This window comes from Lissotriton helveticus, chromosome 12 (genome assembly GCF_964261635.1).
Source record: "Lissotriton helveticus chromosome 12, aLisHel1.1, whole genome shotgun sequence".
NCBI classification, from domain to species: Eukaryota; Metazoa; Chordata; class Amphibia; order Caudata; family Salamandridae; genus Lissotriton; species Lissotriton helveticus.
The window spans coordinates 776,358,838-776,373,918 of record NC_136073.1 but is presented as its reverse complement, the minus strand read 5'-3'; the positions used below and the strand labels follow the sequence as shown (position 1 = coordinate 776,373,918).

General features: G+C 42.0%; 1 protein-coding gene across 1 annotated transcript in view; it reads left to right on the top strand.

Annotated features, from left to right (window-relative positions):
• The window catches only part of ATP8B2 (ATPase phospholipid transporting 8B2), a 446,999-nt gene that overhangs the window by 129,406 nt on the left and 302,512 nt on the right, over positions 1-15,081 (top strand). The window contains exons 5-7 of the mRNA XM_078669640.1: positions 3,771-3,869; positions 10,994-11,055; positions 13,315-13,387. Of these exons, the coding sequence (XP_078525766.1) occupies positions 3,771-3,869; positions 10,994-11,055; positions 13,315-13,387 (234 nt within the window). The remainder of the gene's footprint in view (positions 1-3,770; positions 3,870-10,993; positions 11,056-13,314; positions 13,388-15,081) is intronic.

Below are 15,081 nucleotides of genomic sequence, written 5' to 3'. Positions count from 1 at the left end.
TGGGTAGAATCAATAATTATCCCTATCTATAAAAAAGGAGACCGGGGCGATGCAAAAAATTATCGTCCAATATCCCTACTGGACTCATCGGTTAAAGTTATGAGCCGGGTCCTTTTAGTAAGATTAGAGGAATGGGCAGAGTCTAATGAGATTTTAACTAATAGTCAGTTTGGGTTCAGAAAAGGACGTGGTACAATCGAGCAGTGTCTGAATTTGGAACTTTTGGTTGGAAAATATACTCAGGCACAGAAAGGGTCTATATATCTTTGCTTTGCTGATCTAAGCAGTGCTTTCGATATGGTAGACCATGCTATACTTTGGGCTAAACTGATCGAAATAGGAGCCCCAGCTGGTATAGTTTATTTTTTGGCCCGCTTGTATGCAAAACTAAGTACAAGAGTTCGGTATGGACCAAATGGGGAATGTACGAGTAGATTGGACATCGGGAGAGGAATCAGGCAGGGGTGCGTTTTAGCACCCCTACTTTTTACACTCTTCATCAACGAGGTGGATTCTGTCCTGAAGACAGTTAAGGCTGATGCACCTAGAGTTAATAACCTGAACATCCCGGTGTTACTCTACGCGGACGACGCTGTGTTGCTGTCCAGGACCCCGTTGGGTCTTCAACGCCTGATAGATAAGTTTGTGCACTTCATCAAAAATAGGAAGTTGGTGATTAATAGGTCTAAAACCTATGTGATGGAGTGTAGGTCAGGTCGAGCCAAACCGAAAGTTAATTCTCACTATTATATCGAAGGCGAACAAGTTTTAAAAGTTGATAATTTCTGCTATCTAGGCATTAATTTCTCAAAAAATGGTAGCTGGGATACTGAACATAAAGCAGTTAAAACCAAGATGATTAGGAGTGCCAACGGGGTTTTTGTATTTGCCAGGAAGTTGGGGAACAGACGCATCTTGGATATGCTAAAAATCTTTCAATCCAGATGCTTATCTGCTGCCCTATATGGTGCAGGAGTTTGGGGTGTGACATCAGCCGGGTGCCTTCAGGTGGAGGAGAACAATTTTCTGAAAAGGCTCCTGTGCTTACCCAAATCTACCTCTAACATCTTGGCTCACAAAGAAACAGGGATCCCCTTTTTGAGTGATCTAATTTTGTTAAGACCCCTTTTATTGTGGCGCTCCATCTGGCTGAATGAAGGTACCTCATTGAATAGAGCCATCATAGAGGATTGCCTTTCTTTGGACCAGCACCTGATGATCCCGTGGATCAAATATAACATTGATAACTTTCAAAATGTTTTTGGTCTCAATGTGTTTAATGATCGTTATTGCGCATCTGTTATCTCCAAGTCTACCCTGAAAACGGTGTTTTTGAATTTTTGTGAGGAGAAGCGTGCTTTAGTAGAACTAAATCAGTCACTTTGTAAACTGTACAATAGCTTGAATGAGTTCACTGGATTTCACCCATATCTGAAAGAGGTGACCAGAGCCTCGCACCAGTTTGTACTAACCAGAATAAGGATGGGAACTGCACATTATCTGGTTGCGTGCCCTACTGTAAAAGTACGCCCCACTGGTCCATGTGCTTGTGATAACAATTCAGAACAGAGCACTATGCACTTTCTTTTGTCTTGCCAATTGTACAGTGAATTACTGAAATTCTATCTTAAACCCATCCTAATAAGATTTGGAGTAAGAACAATCATGGACTCTATGAAACTGCTTTTTAATTTGCATCATCCGGACATTTGCTTCTTCACAGCTACCTTTGTACTTAAGGCCATAAGTGCTAGGAAAAGCATGTGTTTTTAATTGTTCTTAACTATTTATTCCATCCCGCACTGGAGAATTAATGTATTATGTGTTTGTGTTTTTTATCTTATTGTGAAATGTATGTATGAAATTGTTTGTGCTTTTATGGACATGTTTTCTCTATGATCCGAATAAAGCTTTATGAAATGAAATGAGTACATCTGTCAGGAAATGTTAGAAGTGACATGGCTATAGAAGAGTAGTGGTTGAGATTAAAATTAACCTGAAGGTGATGGAGGGAAATTAGAGGCTAACTGGCATTTTGGGATATTTAAAGGGTGAAGCTGTTGGGAACCAGCCACTCTTAAGGTAAGAAGATGTGTTTTGGTAATTCCGATTCCCATTTCTGTTGTTTACGAGATAAAGATTTGCTTTGGTTCGGCTTGAGGCATTTATATATGTGTGACACTAGGTGTCCTACCTTGGATAGGTGACACAAGAGGGCCGCGATAGAGGGGCGGGAACCCGATAGGTTTATTTTTGTAAGCCCTACTTTAAGCTGAAGGAATTTGTAGAAATCCAAGTTGAACCGGTTTTGTACGGTTGAGAATCGCAGCGGAGAGGCGTTTTCAAAAACGTCTTGCACTAGGTTAATGCCTTTGCATGACCACTCTGGCCAGTGGAATGGGGAACCATCAATTTTGAGTGCTTGATTATACCATAGTGAAGATAAAGTAGGGCTTACAAAAATAAACCTATCTGGTTCCTTCCCCCTCTATCGCTGCCCTCTTGTGTCACCTATCCAAGGTAGGACACATAGTCATTAACAATTCTCCTTTTCACATAAAATCTCACCAATCTTATCACAAACTAAATTCATGCGAATTAACAGGACTTGCTGGATTACCGCAAAACTCTTCAAGGTCGGTCTTACTAAAAAACCCACATGCTGGTGCTGCGACAAACATGAGGGCTTCCTTGAACATATGCTATTCAGCTGCCCACTCCTTCAAGCCTATTGGACTAAGGTTTTTGATTACATCGCTTACACATTAAAGATTCTTCGCAAAATAGAGTTCTTGTACATCTTACTGGGCCCTTTGGATCCCCATCTCAGAAGCGACAATGACCAGTTCCTCTTGGATTTAATGCTCACTCTAGCTTGCAAACTAATCCTATCCAACTGGAAAAACTTCATAGCGGTCTCCTTCGCCAAATGGCAGGAATGGCTCTCTTTCCTGATGGGTGCTGACAACCTTGCTCCCCAAGCTTCCCCATGCAGGGCCTTACAACACTCAATCTGGCAGACACTTGATACAAAGGGCTTTACTTACAAACCTCCATGAACCATTTCAGCTCCTCCTCAATATCTCCTTATGATGTGTGTACTCCTTCAGTACATCTCCATGCCCCTCGTCGCTAGACCACACAAAGTCTATCACTAGCACCCCCGAATACTTGTGAGACAAATCCTTTCTATTCACCCCTGTTCATTCCGTAGAGTCATAGTTGACATGGTGTATCCTTCTGCCTATTTTTATTCTACACGTCCCTCATCATCAAGACTATAACGCTGCTATTAGGTAAGAATGGTATACAATCGGTATACATGATTCTACAGCTAAGACCATATGTAATATAAGATCAGGTTATACTGTCAGGATATGCATCCTGTATGTTCTAGAATGATGTGTCTATGCTTTATATTCAATGCATTATACTGTTCACTCAATTTTGCACAAAATCCACTGACTCATCTTCTTATGCTCAGCCTTCGCTATGATGTAGCCATCCTTTCCGACTGTATATTTATTTTGTTTACCACTGTCTATCTCTGTCTGTAAAAGTTTAATAAAATACTTTGAACTAAAAAAAAGTTGTTTTGCATTGTTCGGTTGCATACAGAAAAAAATAGGCTATAAATAATCAAAGATTAGTGTATTTTTTGCTTTCCCACTTCTGTTTAGGGTTGAGAACCTGAATATTTGTGTTGACGATGGTGGGGGCGAGGAGATGAAGACCTTTGTTGATATCTCACTCTTCTTGCCCTTTTGTAGCTCATCCCACAGATCTCTTCCTTATCCTGGTTCACCACCATTGTGCCTTTGGTTCTTGTGCTCACCATCACAGCTGTTAAAGATGCAACAGACGATTATGTGAGTAAAACAGTGTCTGGTACTTTTCACGGGTCTAATGGCAACATGGAGCCCTTCAGGTTGACTCTGTGCCTCATTGTTGCTGTCTTCTGTCCTCCTTTTTCTGCTTGTCTTACACGTTATCCCCTTTACTAGCCACCTTACATATAACTTGAAGGAAGATGAAAAGTTGGACCATCAAGTTTGAAGATATTTTTGTATGTTCCTTAGAAGCAGACTAAATATGATCAACAGCTTTAAATGTTCTTAGTGTAGAGTTTTACATTCATGTTTCTAGCCTAAGCTTTTGTAACTTAAAATCTTTTCTTTGTTTAGCTCTTCTGCTAATTGACTGTTGTGTACATTCGTAACATCTACAAACATAGTGTTTTATAATGCTGCTGAGTCCATACACCACCTCCTGGTTCATGTCATATTCTGTAAATTAGAATGCTGTGTCTTTAAAAAAATATATTTTTCTCATACTATGAATATCCTCGGTTTGTTATTTTACTGAAATTAAGGTGTGTACAAAACCATATATCAAACCCACAATCATTTTGTGGCTCTACAGGCTCCCGTGGTGCAGCAAGCCCTATTCTCAACAAATCTGTGAAGAAAAAAGTGTCCAGCTTCACTGCCTTGCTTATGAATAAAGAAGCACAGGTGTGAGAAGATGAGAGAACAGAAAAAAAGATATTAATATAAATACTATCCCATCGCAGCTTTATTCTTCACTATAAAGTTCTGCTAGAATTTACCAAAGTGTGGTAATTTAGAGACTTTGTCTGACTTTCTCTCTTTTTGAAGGAGCAGAGGTATTTCTGTTATAGATTGTGGAAGTTGAAAAAGCTGCTTTATTTTAAAGTTACAACAGTCAGAGCAGTCAATGATCAGTATGCATATGCAGACATCCCTTAAAAACAACCTCCTCCTTACATTTGGTCACACAGCACAAGTCCATAGACTGGTCCTTTAATGCAAAACTCTTCAATGGTAATCAAGTCGTAGAGAAATGCAGAAAGGATGTTTGTTGCCCTAGTCCTTAACTTCTATAAGGAGTTGGACATCAAGTCCTTGTAGAAGGTGGGTGAATGTAGCCTGTTTCAAGGTGGGTGAAGAGAGCTTACTTCTCAAACAGTGGTCAATTTCTTATACTTAAGCACTTGGAAGTAACTGAAAGATGACTTGCAGTCCTTTGGAACTGCTAAATTAACAAATGGGTTTTGAATATATTCTTGAAAGAATACACCTTGTTCTTTTAGTCCCTCCAAAATGAGCACATACTCTTCTTTGGCGAAACAAAAGCGATCCCTTTTGAGAGCTATTTAGCTAGTTCTGCTGCATGAAGAGAAAGATGTGTGGTTTTAACCTTGTGCATCATCGTCCTCAAAAGACTACAAGCATCTGGCCTTTCTTAGACCTGTATGACATGAACTTGAACCTATTTCTCCTAGTGGACATAATTCATCTTCTCAGTTGCTTACTAATCTGGGGATGCCTCATTCAAGGGGACTGATTTACGTTTGTAGATGGTTGTTTTTATTTAGTCATTAAGACGGAGTGTTGGCAGTGCATATACCTCCATTTCATACTTCAGTCCGCTCAAAGGTTGTTCATGAAGGGAAAGTGCTTTCGGCAGTGGTTTTCCCTCACTGCTTGCTGGCAGAGTCCATTCCTGTACACCTGCTTCAGGGGGTGCCTAATAGATGCACAGTCCCTAGCAGACGCATTCAAAAGCTGCAGTTCATGTGAGACACTTGTCTTAGCTTAGATTTCCCCTCGAAGATTAAGAGGTAGCAGTTAGCTGTTTGCCAAAGGTTAGATGTTATTGGGACGCTGCTCTATCCTTACCTGAAAACCGCCTTCTTACGCCAGATATAATAGAGGCACAGAAGCAAATGATCGTTTATTTCATATCCAGGCCTCCAGTATCAGCTTGATTGTTTCAGAGGCCTTCAGACCTAGTTTCCCTCAAATATTCGTTGGTTTCCATGAGCTGGTCTGAAATGGGCCTGCCTGAAAATGTAAACTGCTGATGTTTAATGTGGAGTGTGAATTCATGGCTTACCCAGAACGCAGTAGTATTAAACACTATTTCCTGCGGTGATATCATGTCTTCCTCACCTCCTGTGAAATTTCCACTGCATGCTTTCTGACTGCATTAAAGCCATGTTTAATTTGAACTTGAGGAAGAGGGCACAATTCTGTTCTTTGTGTCAGCTGATCAGCTGTGGGACTGGGTGCTCCAATCAACATGTTCACTCTGACCTCCCAGTTGAAGGGGGCAAAAATCCAGTAAGACACCCGAAGGAGGTTTTACTGTGCTAAGCATGAATGGCAGCTACATGCTGAAACATTCAGTCCAACGTATGAGGACATATTGACATAGAACAGAACACAATCACAATTGCCTACAAATCGCTAACTCTCTCCGAGCTTGTAGCTGGAAATAATTAGCAGAAGAAGCTTTCCTTTGGACTCTGAGGAGATTTCTCAACGCTTCTCCACCAAACCCTCTGATTTGCAGGACAAAAATTCAAGAGTTTTAACAGCCTTCATATGATCCTCTTTTATACATTTTGACAACCTAGATTAAGTTTTCCGATCGGATTCTGGCCTCCCATTGGGACCGCCTTCAGGTTGCTGATCTTTTGTTTTAGGTGAAGGGCTGATTCCCCATCCCTCCTTATCACTGCAGAGTTTTAGAGCCTAGTCCTAGAGAAAGTATCATGCATTTATCTGCAAATGTAAAACAAATGTTATTTGAGCTACTATGAAGGGTGCCACATGGAGTCAGTATAACAGCAAATAGTTTGACTTTTGGTACTGCGATCTGGAAAATCGCTGAAATCCTAGATATAGTCTTGACTTTCATGACTGAGCATGAAGACTAGATTCAGTGTAGAATCATGAACGTCTTCCTTCATACTTAAAAAAAAAAAAAAGAAAGTTTAAGTCAATATTTCAATCAGCAATGGAGTCACTCAGAGTACAAAGGTAGCTTGCGCAGTAAGCGGTACCCTTAACACTAAAATTGGATGTGGACCAAGGGAATATGGTAAAGGGACACTTTGATGGTCATGCAGGTTAGAAGGAGATGCCCGCAGGAGGTAATGACGAGGGGGAACGATGTGAGGTACGCAGCTGGTAGCTGTAAATTAGAGCCCAGAAGTCGGAGGGGCCAGAAGGAAGAGCTGACGCAGTATACTAGTCTATCATTACTTGGCAGTATGTTACATCTTGGAGCTATCGCTGTGTTGACTGGACTTGCTTCATCATCCAAACCATGGAAAACCAGTGTCAATTCAGTACCAGCAGCAGAGATGCAAGGTGCCAGCAGGGGTATTGGAGAGCGGAAGTGTCAATCAGAAGGGTGCTCGGGTGGGGGGCGGGGGGGGGGGGGGTAGTGATATGAGCTGGATGACCAGGATACCTAAAAGAGCCTGAACTATTTCATGCCAGATAAAGGCTAGGTGTGGACAGTGCCACGACATGTGCATGAAATCAGCTTTGATGAGGTTGCATTTGCTCCATGCACTATCACTGTGGCCGGAGTGTAATAGTATTGATGGAAATATTTAAACTGTATTAGCTTATGCTTATAGTTTAATGGAGTGTTTTTAACTTGTGAACAGCTGTAGGACCATGTCTTGTCTGTGAGTGAGCAACTCAAAAATGCCTCCTATCTGTGCCACAGGTAATGTGTCTAGCTTGGATGCTAGATAATTGAGCTATAGATATGAAATAGTGTCCGATGTCTGCCCTTTCAATATCCAGTTGGAGTAGCAGTTTCTGGCGGTGCAGCGGGGACCGTGGGAATGGCTGCATAGAATGCAGACTGTATCCCGAGATAACAGAAGGTGAGCGAGGGTGCTTATTCTCAAACATGTCTTCAACCGTGAGGAAACCCATCTTTTGGAGAGGTTCTTTTATGCCATTCTCACCTGTGAGTGTTAGCATGGGATTGTCAGTCAGCGGAAGCAGTGGCGAGTATGGATTAGATTGATGTAAACCGTGTGAAAGCTCCCAACAAAGCTCAACAAGTGAGGACTAGGACATCCACATCCCACAGTGTAGCTTGTGGTGTCTGGTAATGCGTACGAGCGGTAGCCCGTTCAGCCTGAATGTGGATGGGAATGATCTGCATCGGGAGCCGGTTTTTTATGTAGTGAGCTTGCTCTACCAGATAATGAGCACGGAAATCAGGCAGCGTGAGGCCACTCGACTGTGGGGGCCATACAAGAATTTCCCAACGTATTCTATGCGTACCTCCTTTCCAGATTAGCTGTGATAAAGCAGGCTTCAGTTGTTTGAAGAAATCTAGAGGGAGCTGGACAGGAAGGCTAGGGAATAGTTACAAAAATTTAGGAAGCACCACCATCTTAATTAATGAGATCTTCCACAGAAGAGACAGAGGAAGCTGTTCCCACCGCTCAATCTTCGCCATGACTGTCCCTAGGGCACTCCCAAAATTACTATAAATCAAGTTATCGTAGTCTCTGGAGACCTAGATCCTGAGGTACTGTACACCATTGAGCTCCATTTTAAAGAATACTCCAGAGTAGGAGCCGGGCAGTCCTCCATGAGTGGAAGTATCTCCAACTTTGACCAGTCGATGGAGAGACCAGAGTATCCCCCGAATCTGGCAACTTCCTGAACAGTAGGTGCAAGGTTATCATTTGGGTGCTGTATATGTATAAAATGATGTCCGCATCTAGGAAGCAGACCAGGGATTGGTTGCCAAGGCACAACCGTCTGTGTGAGTGAAACTCCTGTATATAGCAGGCTAGGGGCTTTATGACCAATGTGAAGATGAGTGGGAGACAGAGGGCAACCCTGACTGGTGCCTCTACCGATTGTGAGTGAGGTTGAGTAGCGATTATTCACCCAGACTCTGGCTTTGAAGCTGTGTATAATCCATTAAGCAACAGAAAGTACTTGCCAAGACAAAGTCTGCAAAGCATTTCCACCATAAATGGCCAGTCTAAAGAATGAAACGCTTTCTCTGCATCAAGCACAACTGCGATTTATAGTGCCTGGGGGTCCACGCTATGGAAAATAGCCATTAACATGGTAAGATTAAAAGATTTGGGGCTCTGTGAGATGAAACCGGATTGGTGAGGCAGCAATAAGAATTGCATTATGGTCTGGAGCCTCTGAGCGAAGATCTTGGCGAATATCTTGTCTGTATATAGTAGCGAAAGAGGTCTGTACAAGGTGATCTCAGATGGATCCTTTTTGGTCTTAAGGAGAACCGTAATAATGGCCTCCATAGTAGAGTTTTGAAGGTACTTTTGCTGATTGCCTCACTGTACATAGCAAGGAGACCTGGACAGGGAAACAGCATAGGATTTATAGAAATAGACTGGAAGTTCATCAGACCCTGAAGCTTTACCACTGGGGAGGCCCTGAATAGTGCACTTGATGGCCTTGATTGTGATTAAGGAATTTAGGATCTGCTTGGCTTCCCCATCTAGCCACGCCATAGCAACCTGGTCCAGACATACACAGAGATTGGAATACTCTATGCATTCTGGGAGCATACAGACTCTCGTAATAGCTTGCAATTCGCTAAGTATTAAAAGGCGATCCGAGCAGACATCCCCTAACTCACAGGCAATTGCGATGACACCCGTGTGCTCACGCTCACTGGCAGCAATCTGAGCTAGGGTCCTACCCAGCTGATTGCTCTCCCCAGATGCTTGCACCCTGGCTGTCCGCCACAGATAAATAAATCTCATACTCGCTCTCCTCCCTATATTCCTCCAGCGTGTCGTGTAGTTGCACCAAAAGCACTGAATCTTTTGTGCCCTAATAATCATTCTCCAGACGTTTGAGTTGTCTGAAAACGAGAGAGGTAGGATTAGATGGGTTTAAGGATACCAAAGTCTTTGGATATACAGAGACACCCGATATAGGCCTTAAAGGCTTTCCATTGTGTGGCAATGTTGCTGACGAAGTACTCATTTATTTTAAAATACTCAAGGATGAGGAGACCGACCTCGCTGCAAAACACTTTTTCACAATGCTCCAATCCATGCAGTCGCCTTGTATGGAATAAGGGTGCAGGAGGCGATTGATGCAGTGTCAGTTTCACCTGGGAGTGGTCAGATATGTTACAAGATAGGATGTTTACGCAGCTCACCCCGCTTATGAGAGCGCACAATATCAGCCACATGTAAAGTTGTGAGAGAGTATTATGCACCGGGGAGTAAAACGTGTGTTCCGGTTGAAGAGGATGAAGGACTCTGCAAGCATCCACCAGGTTGTAAAGTTGCGTAATGTGGGTAAGAGCTTCGCTGTTGCGCTGTCCCTGCCAGTGGAAATCTTAAGATCGGTTTTGCACCGGCATGAGGATAAGATTAAAGTCACCTTCTAGATAGTGGGCCACTCATGATACTTGGCTCATATCTGCGCAACTGTGTCAAAAAAGGCAGGGTAGACCACATTTGGGTCATATACATTAATCAACAGCAACTGATTCCCGTTAAGCTTGCCAGCTAGTGCTACCAGTCTGCCTTCGATATCAGTGACTCGGTCTAACCAAATTGTTTCCAAATTAGAATGACTACCCATCCAGAATATGAGAAAAAATTGCGGTGCACACCCCAGTGATGTGGCGAACACTGGTGTGCCTAGGGGGGAACAATGTGTCTCCTTGAGTATAGCTATGGCAATTTTGTGATGATCGAGCTAGACCATCACCTGCCTGGCCTTTTGAGGGTTGATAAGTCCTCTCACATTCTATGACCATAGAAGGGACTGAGTTGTGAGGCTGAGCACAAATGTAAACAATCTAATTAGTGTTAATTTGTAATGATTCATAATTGCTTTCTCACGCTCTTTTAAGTTGTTTTTTATTTTCTCTCATTCGGTGCATTTCACTTTGCTTCTTGATGTCGGTCTCTGTTCCTCTATCTAGTTATCATGCTGGTCTCTGCAACTCGTTCATCTCTTCACCATTTATTTTCTCTCATGCTCTTTGTCATTCCCATTACATTATATGACTTTCTATAGCTGTATTTTAATATTCAACTCTTCCCTCAAAGACAATTTTATCTTTTCTGTATAGAAGGCTTTTAGTCTTAAACATTGTACTCTCTCCAAGCATGTCTCATTGTGTCCCACTCCTCTTTCTCTAGTTTCGACATAAGAGTGATAACCAGGTGAATAGCCGACAGTCACAAGTCTTAATCAATGGAGTGTAAGTATAATCCTACTGGACAAATATCTGAGCTCTAAAGCAAATGTTTTGCTATAGTAGTCAGGAATGACGTGATATAGTTAGGAATGAGAACAAGCAGATGTCGAGAAGCCAACTGCACATGTGACACTTTTTTAACTTGTATTCAAATATATTAGAATTGAGCAAATATATTAAATTGGAGCTGGAAGTAAAGAAATTAAGAGAAATATAAAATAAGTACATCGATCCGCGCAAACTATAAAATGAAACACTGAGAATAGTCCACTTGTGTCACCTCTGGTGTCCTGGTTAAGCAAGAAAGAATTTAAGCTTTGACCTGAATGAAATAGATCACAAATGGTAAGCAAGATAAACACAGCAATAAGTAGTTATGAGTAGGAGCATGTGTTCAAGTCCTGGCCTTTCAGTTGCCATTATGTATGTGCCATTGAAATTCTGGCATGCTTATGCCACCATCAGACCTCCCTAGGCATCATGCAGTTTGGACAAGACATGAAGCTGCAGAATGATGAAGAATGTATAGTATAGTAGTTGTCTTCACTTACTGTTATGCGGAAACGTTTCCACATGTTTAAGGTGAGATTGGCCAGCTCTGTGCCAATTAATGTTTATGGAATTTGAAAATATTCACCAGGTTGGCATTAGCTGATCTGATCGTGACGTCAAATTAAATTCTGAAGATCTTGCAGTCCGTTTCCTCCATCTATGTTTATGCTAAGGAAAGTGTCTGAACTATATCCTTGCTTTGGTTTTCATTCTAGGATTGTAAATTAGAGCGATTGTATGGTTTTATCTACTTAGAGGTTTCAGTTAGCAAATCTGGTGTAAGAGGATGTATAGGGCTTTGCCACAGATCAGAGAGGTTTATTTCCATAATTCTAGAAATCCTTAGTCTCGTGGCGGGGAATGGATTTGTGTTTCTGCCCAAATAAAGAAATTGGTTGTGCACTTGTGTGACCCGATTTACCTATTTTTTTGTTGTAAAGAAATCTCAAATTGTGTGTCATTGCACATTCCAACAAGTCATTTGAAGGGAAGTTCTTCTGATAATGTTGATTGTCTCTTCAGAAGGCTATCCTGTAGGCTTAGTTTCGTCTTTCCGTGGATACTTCTCAGATAATAAAGTATGAATTATCTAGAAATTCACCTTTGAACTTCATATGAAGAGGTGTGGCGACGCGGCCAGGGCGACTGACTCCGGAATCTGGGAATCACGGTTCGATCCCCGGGGCCGGCGGCAGGTTAGCCCAGCACCATGTGACTCTGGGCAATAGCTTGCTTAATCTTCCTGACGGCCCCCAGCGCCTAGAGACCCTTACGGGTGATTGTTTGCGCTTTACAAATGTGGATTATTATTATGAATGTTTCAAATATATTCTTAATTGGAAGACATATGACTTTGTAATTGTACTCCAAATTTGAACATCTGGATCTGCAAAGAACCTTGAAGCAATGTCATATTTAATTTTGGAAATGTAGACATTGTTGTGAAACAAGAGGAGCAGTTTGTGACTACGAGCAAATATATGAGAGCTAACCTATTATTGTCACTTTCAGCAGTCATAGAAGTACTTTGGAATTCTAACTCTATTTTGGTATTGGCATACTACTGCTGGTGTGTTACTTTTTTTTTTCTTTCGGGTGAATGTTTCTTGGGTTTGCTTATTTTAATGGTGGATGTTTCAGGTGTGGGTGTTGCAGTTGAATGTAGTTTATATTTTTGTTCATTCATGCAAACTAAGTGCAGGGGTCTAATGGATTTAAGACAAGTTGATGTTTATATGTGCTCAACGGACTCTTTCTTGGAGTGTGGTTATTGTGAGCTTTTTAAAACACGTGGTTATGCTTAGTTATTTTGGTAGGTGTGATTTTTGTGGGTCTTTTGGGCCAGTCTATTGCATGATTTGTGTGTTTTTTTTTGTATGCAATACAGGTGTATGTTTTGATGTATTTCAGATGGATTGGTCCTTATGGTTACTTCAACTGGGTATATGACAGTGGCTGATTATTTGTCTCTTAAAACGATTTAGTCAGGTGTGGGACTTCAACGGCTGCATCTGAGATAGTGAGACATATCTAGCAAACAATCTAGTCTGTGTTTGTGCTGGGTTATGTTAGGGATGGGTCCTTTTATTGATGTGGTTAGGTGGCAATGCAGTTGTTTTTATGAGAATGTGGGGCTGTTAATCCCTACATCAGACAATAATATTTAGGATGACACCGATTATAGTCTGTTTTATATGTCTTCTTCCACAGACTTCAGAACGAGCGATGGATGAATGTTCGAGTTGGAGATATCATAAAGTTAGAAAACAATCAGTTTGTTGCGGTAAGTAAACCCATTCATTACTGATCCAGGAAAAAGGCTGTAATTCTATTATTTGTTTGCAAGGGCTGTATAATTTGTTCTTCAGGCTCTCTGGGTATTGCTTTGCCAGGGTTTTCTTTGCTGATTGGTTCAGGATTTGTTTGGATTTCTAATTTTCTTCTTTTGTTGTATATATATTTTAATGCTGTTAAGGGATTTGGTTGCAGATCCGTCATTGGCTGTTATCTTGTACGGGTATTGTTTGTTGTATGATGCGGACTCATTGATTAGGTTTTTATGGCTTTTGGTTTGGTTTTTTTAATTGTATTAAAGGTTATGTGTTTTGCCTTCCTTTGAAGAAACTGATGGAACAAATAAATGTGTTTGTCTGAGCAGTTACTTGAGTGAGCATGCTCTCATTGCTTACATACTTGTTAATGTTCTTTTGGAATTTGTTATTGTCTGTTCGATTGAGTTTGTGATTTTAATTATGATGACCTTGACTGCATGGCAATCAATTGCTACTGTTATCAATTAAATGGCAGTTCATTCTTTTAGTGTGTTGTATTCAGATTATTTCTTCTATACCAGATGGTATAGTTTGGATGAGTGGTCTGGTAAATGAGTGACCTGTTAAGTATTCTGATGAGTGCCATGATTTTTCTACTCATTGGCATTTTCTCCAGGCATAATTTAGGGCAACAATGTATTTTGTTGGTTTACAAGGTTATTGAATATTCTTCCCCTGATAGACATCTAGCCGCAGATTCCTTACCTTTGAAATCTCCCTAGGTGCCAGAATGGATCTGGAAAATATTTTCAGCAGTACCGCTGCGTGTCAGTAGAGGCTGTCATGCGACTCCATAGTGACCTCGACCATCGGATGTGACGTCGATGAAGTCCATATATGCCCCTGCCTGACGCATTGACGTCTGAATTTTCTTTTCCGCACTTTCAACTTGGATCCAGTAAGCAGTTCCTTCAGCCATATTTAGGCCTACTTCGATATTTTTCTCAAATGGAACAGTGTGCTATAAAACAACTTCTAAGGTCCTCGGGGTTCAAGCTTTGTGGGTCCTGTGGAAGACAAATGTCTGCCCTGGACCCTCACTCTGTTTATGTATGTGGTGCCTAGGGGAGCACCACGACTCAGGGAATTGTGACTCCTGTCGCCAACTTTGCCCAAAGGCACGGAGGGAACGTGGAATGAAGCTCCTAGCAGCTCAAATGCTGAAGTCTTCCAAGACTTCCTGTTGACCTCTGCCCCTCTGTGCTCCATGGACCGACCCGTAGTAGGCCCGCTCCACGAGCTGTTCCCGTGGACGACACTCTCCATCGATGTCCCAAGGTAAGTCTCGACGCAGGCAGTCGGAAGTGCCACTCCCTCTGACTTTACCACATAAAGACTGTTCCCGATCTTCGGTTGAAGAATCTGTGCGTGAATCGGCCCGTGCCTCCCAACCTACCCTTGAGTCGGGCCGACTCTGACCCATATGCAAGAATATTAAAAATCTCTTCATACGATCTTTGGGTCTTCCCCTTTCACTGGAGCGCCTTAGGACCCCAAGAAGGTGCACGGAGCTGTAACTGTGTCCATGCCGGTGGGTTTGCCCTATCCCTCAGTTCAGCCTTTGGATTTCAAATCCATTTTGATGCTGGTGCACAGCCCTTCGGGGTACCCAGCTTCAGCACCTGGGTCCAATTAACCGAGTCCC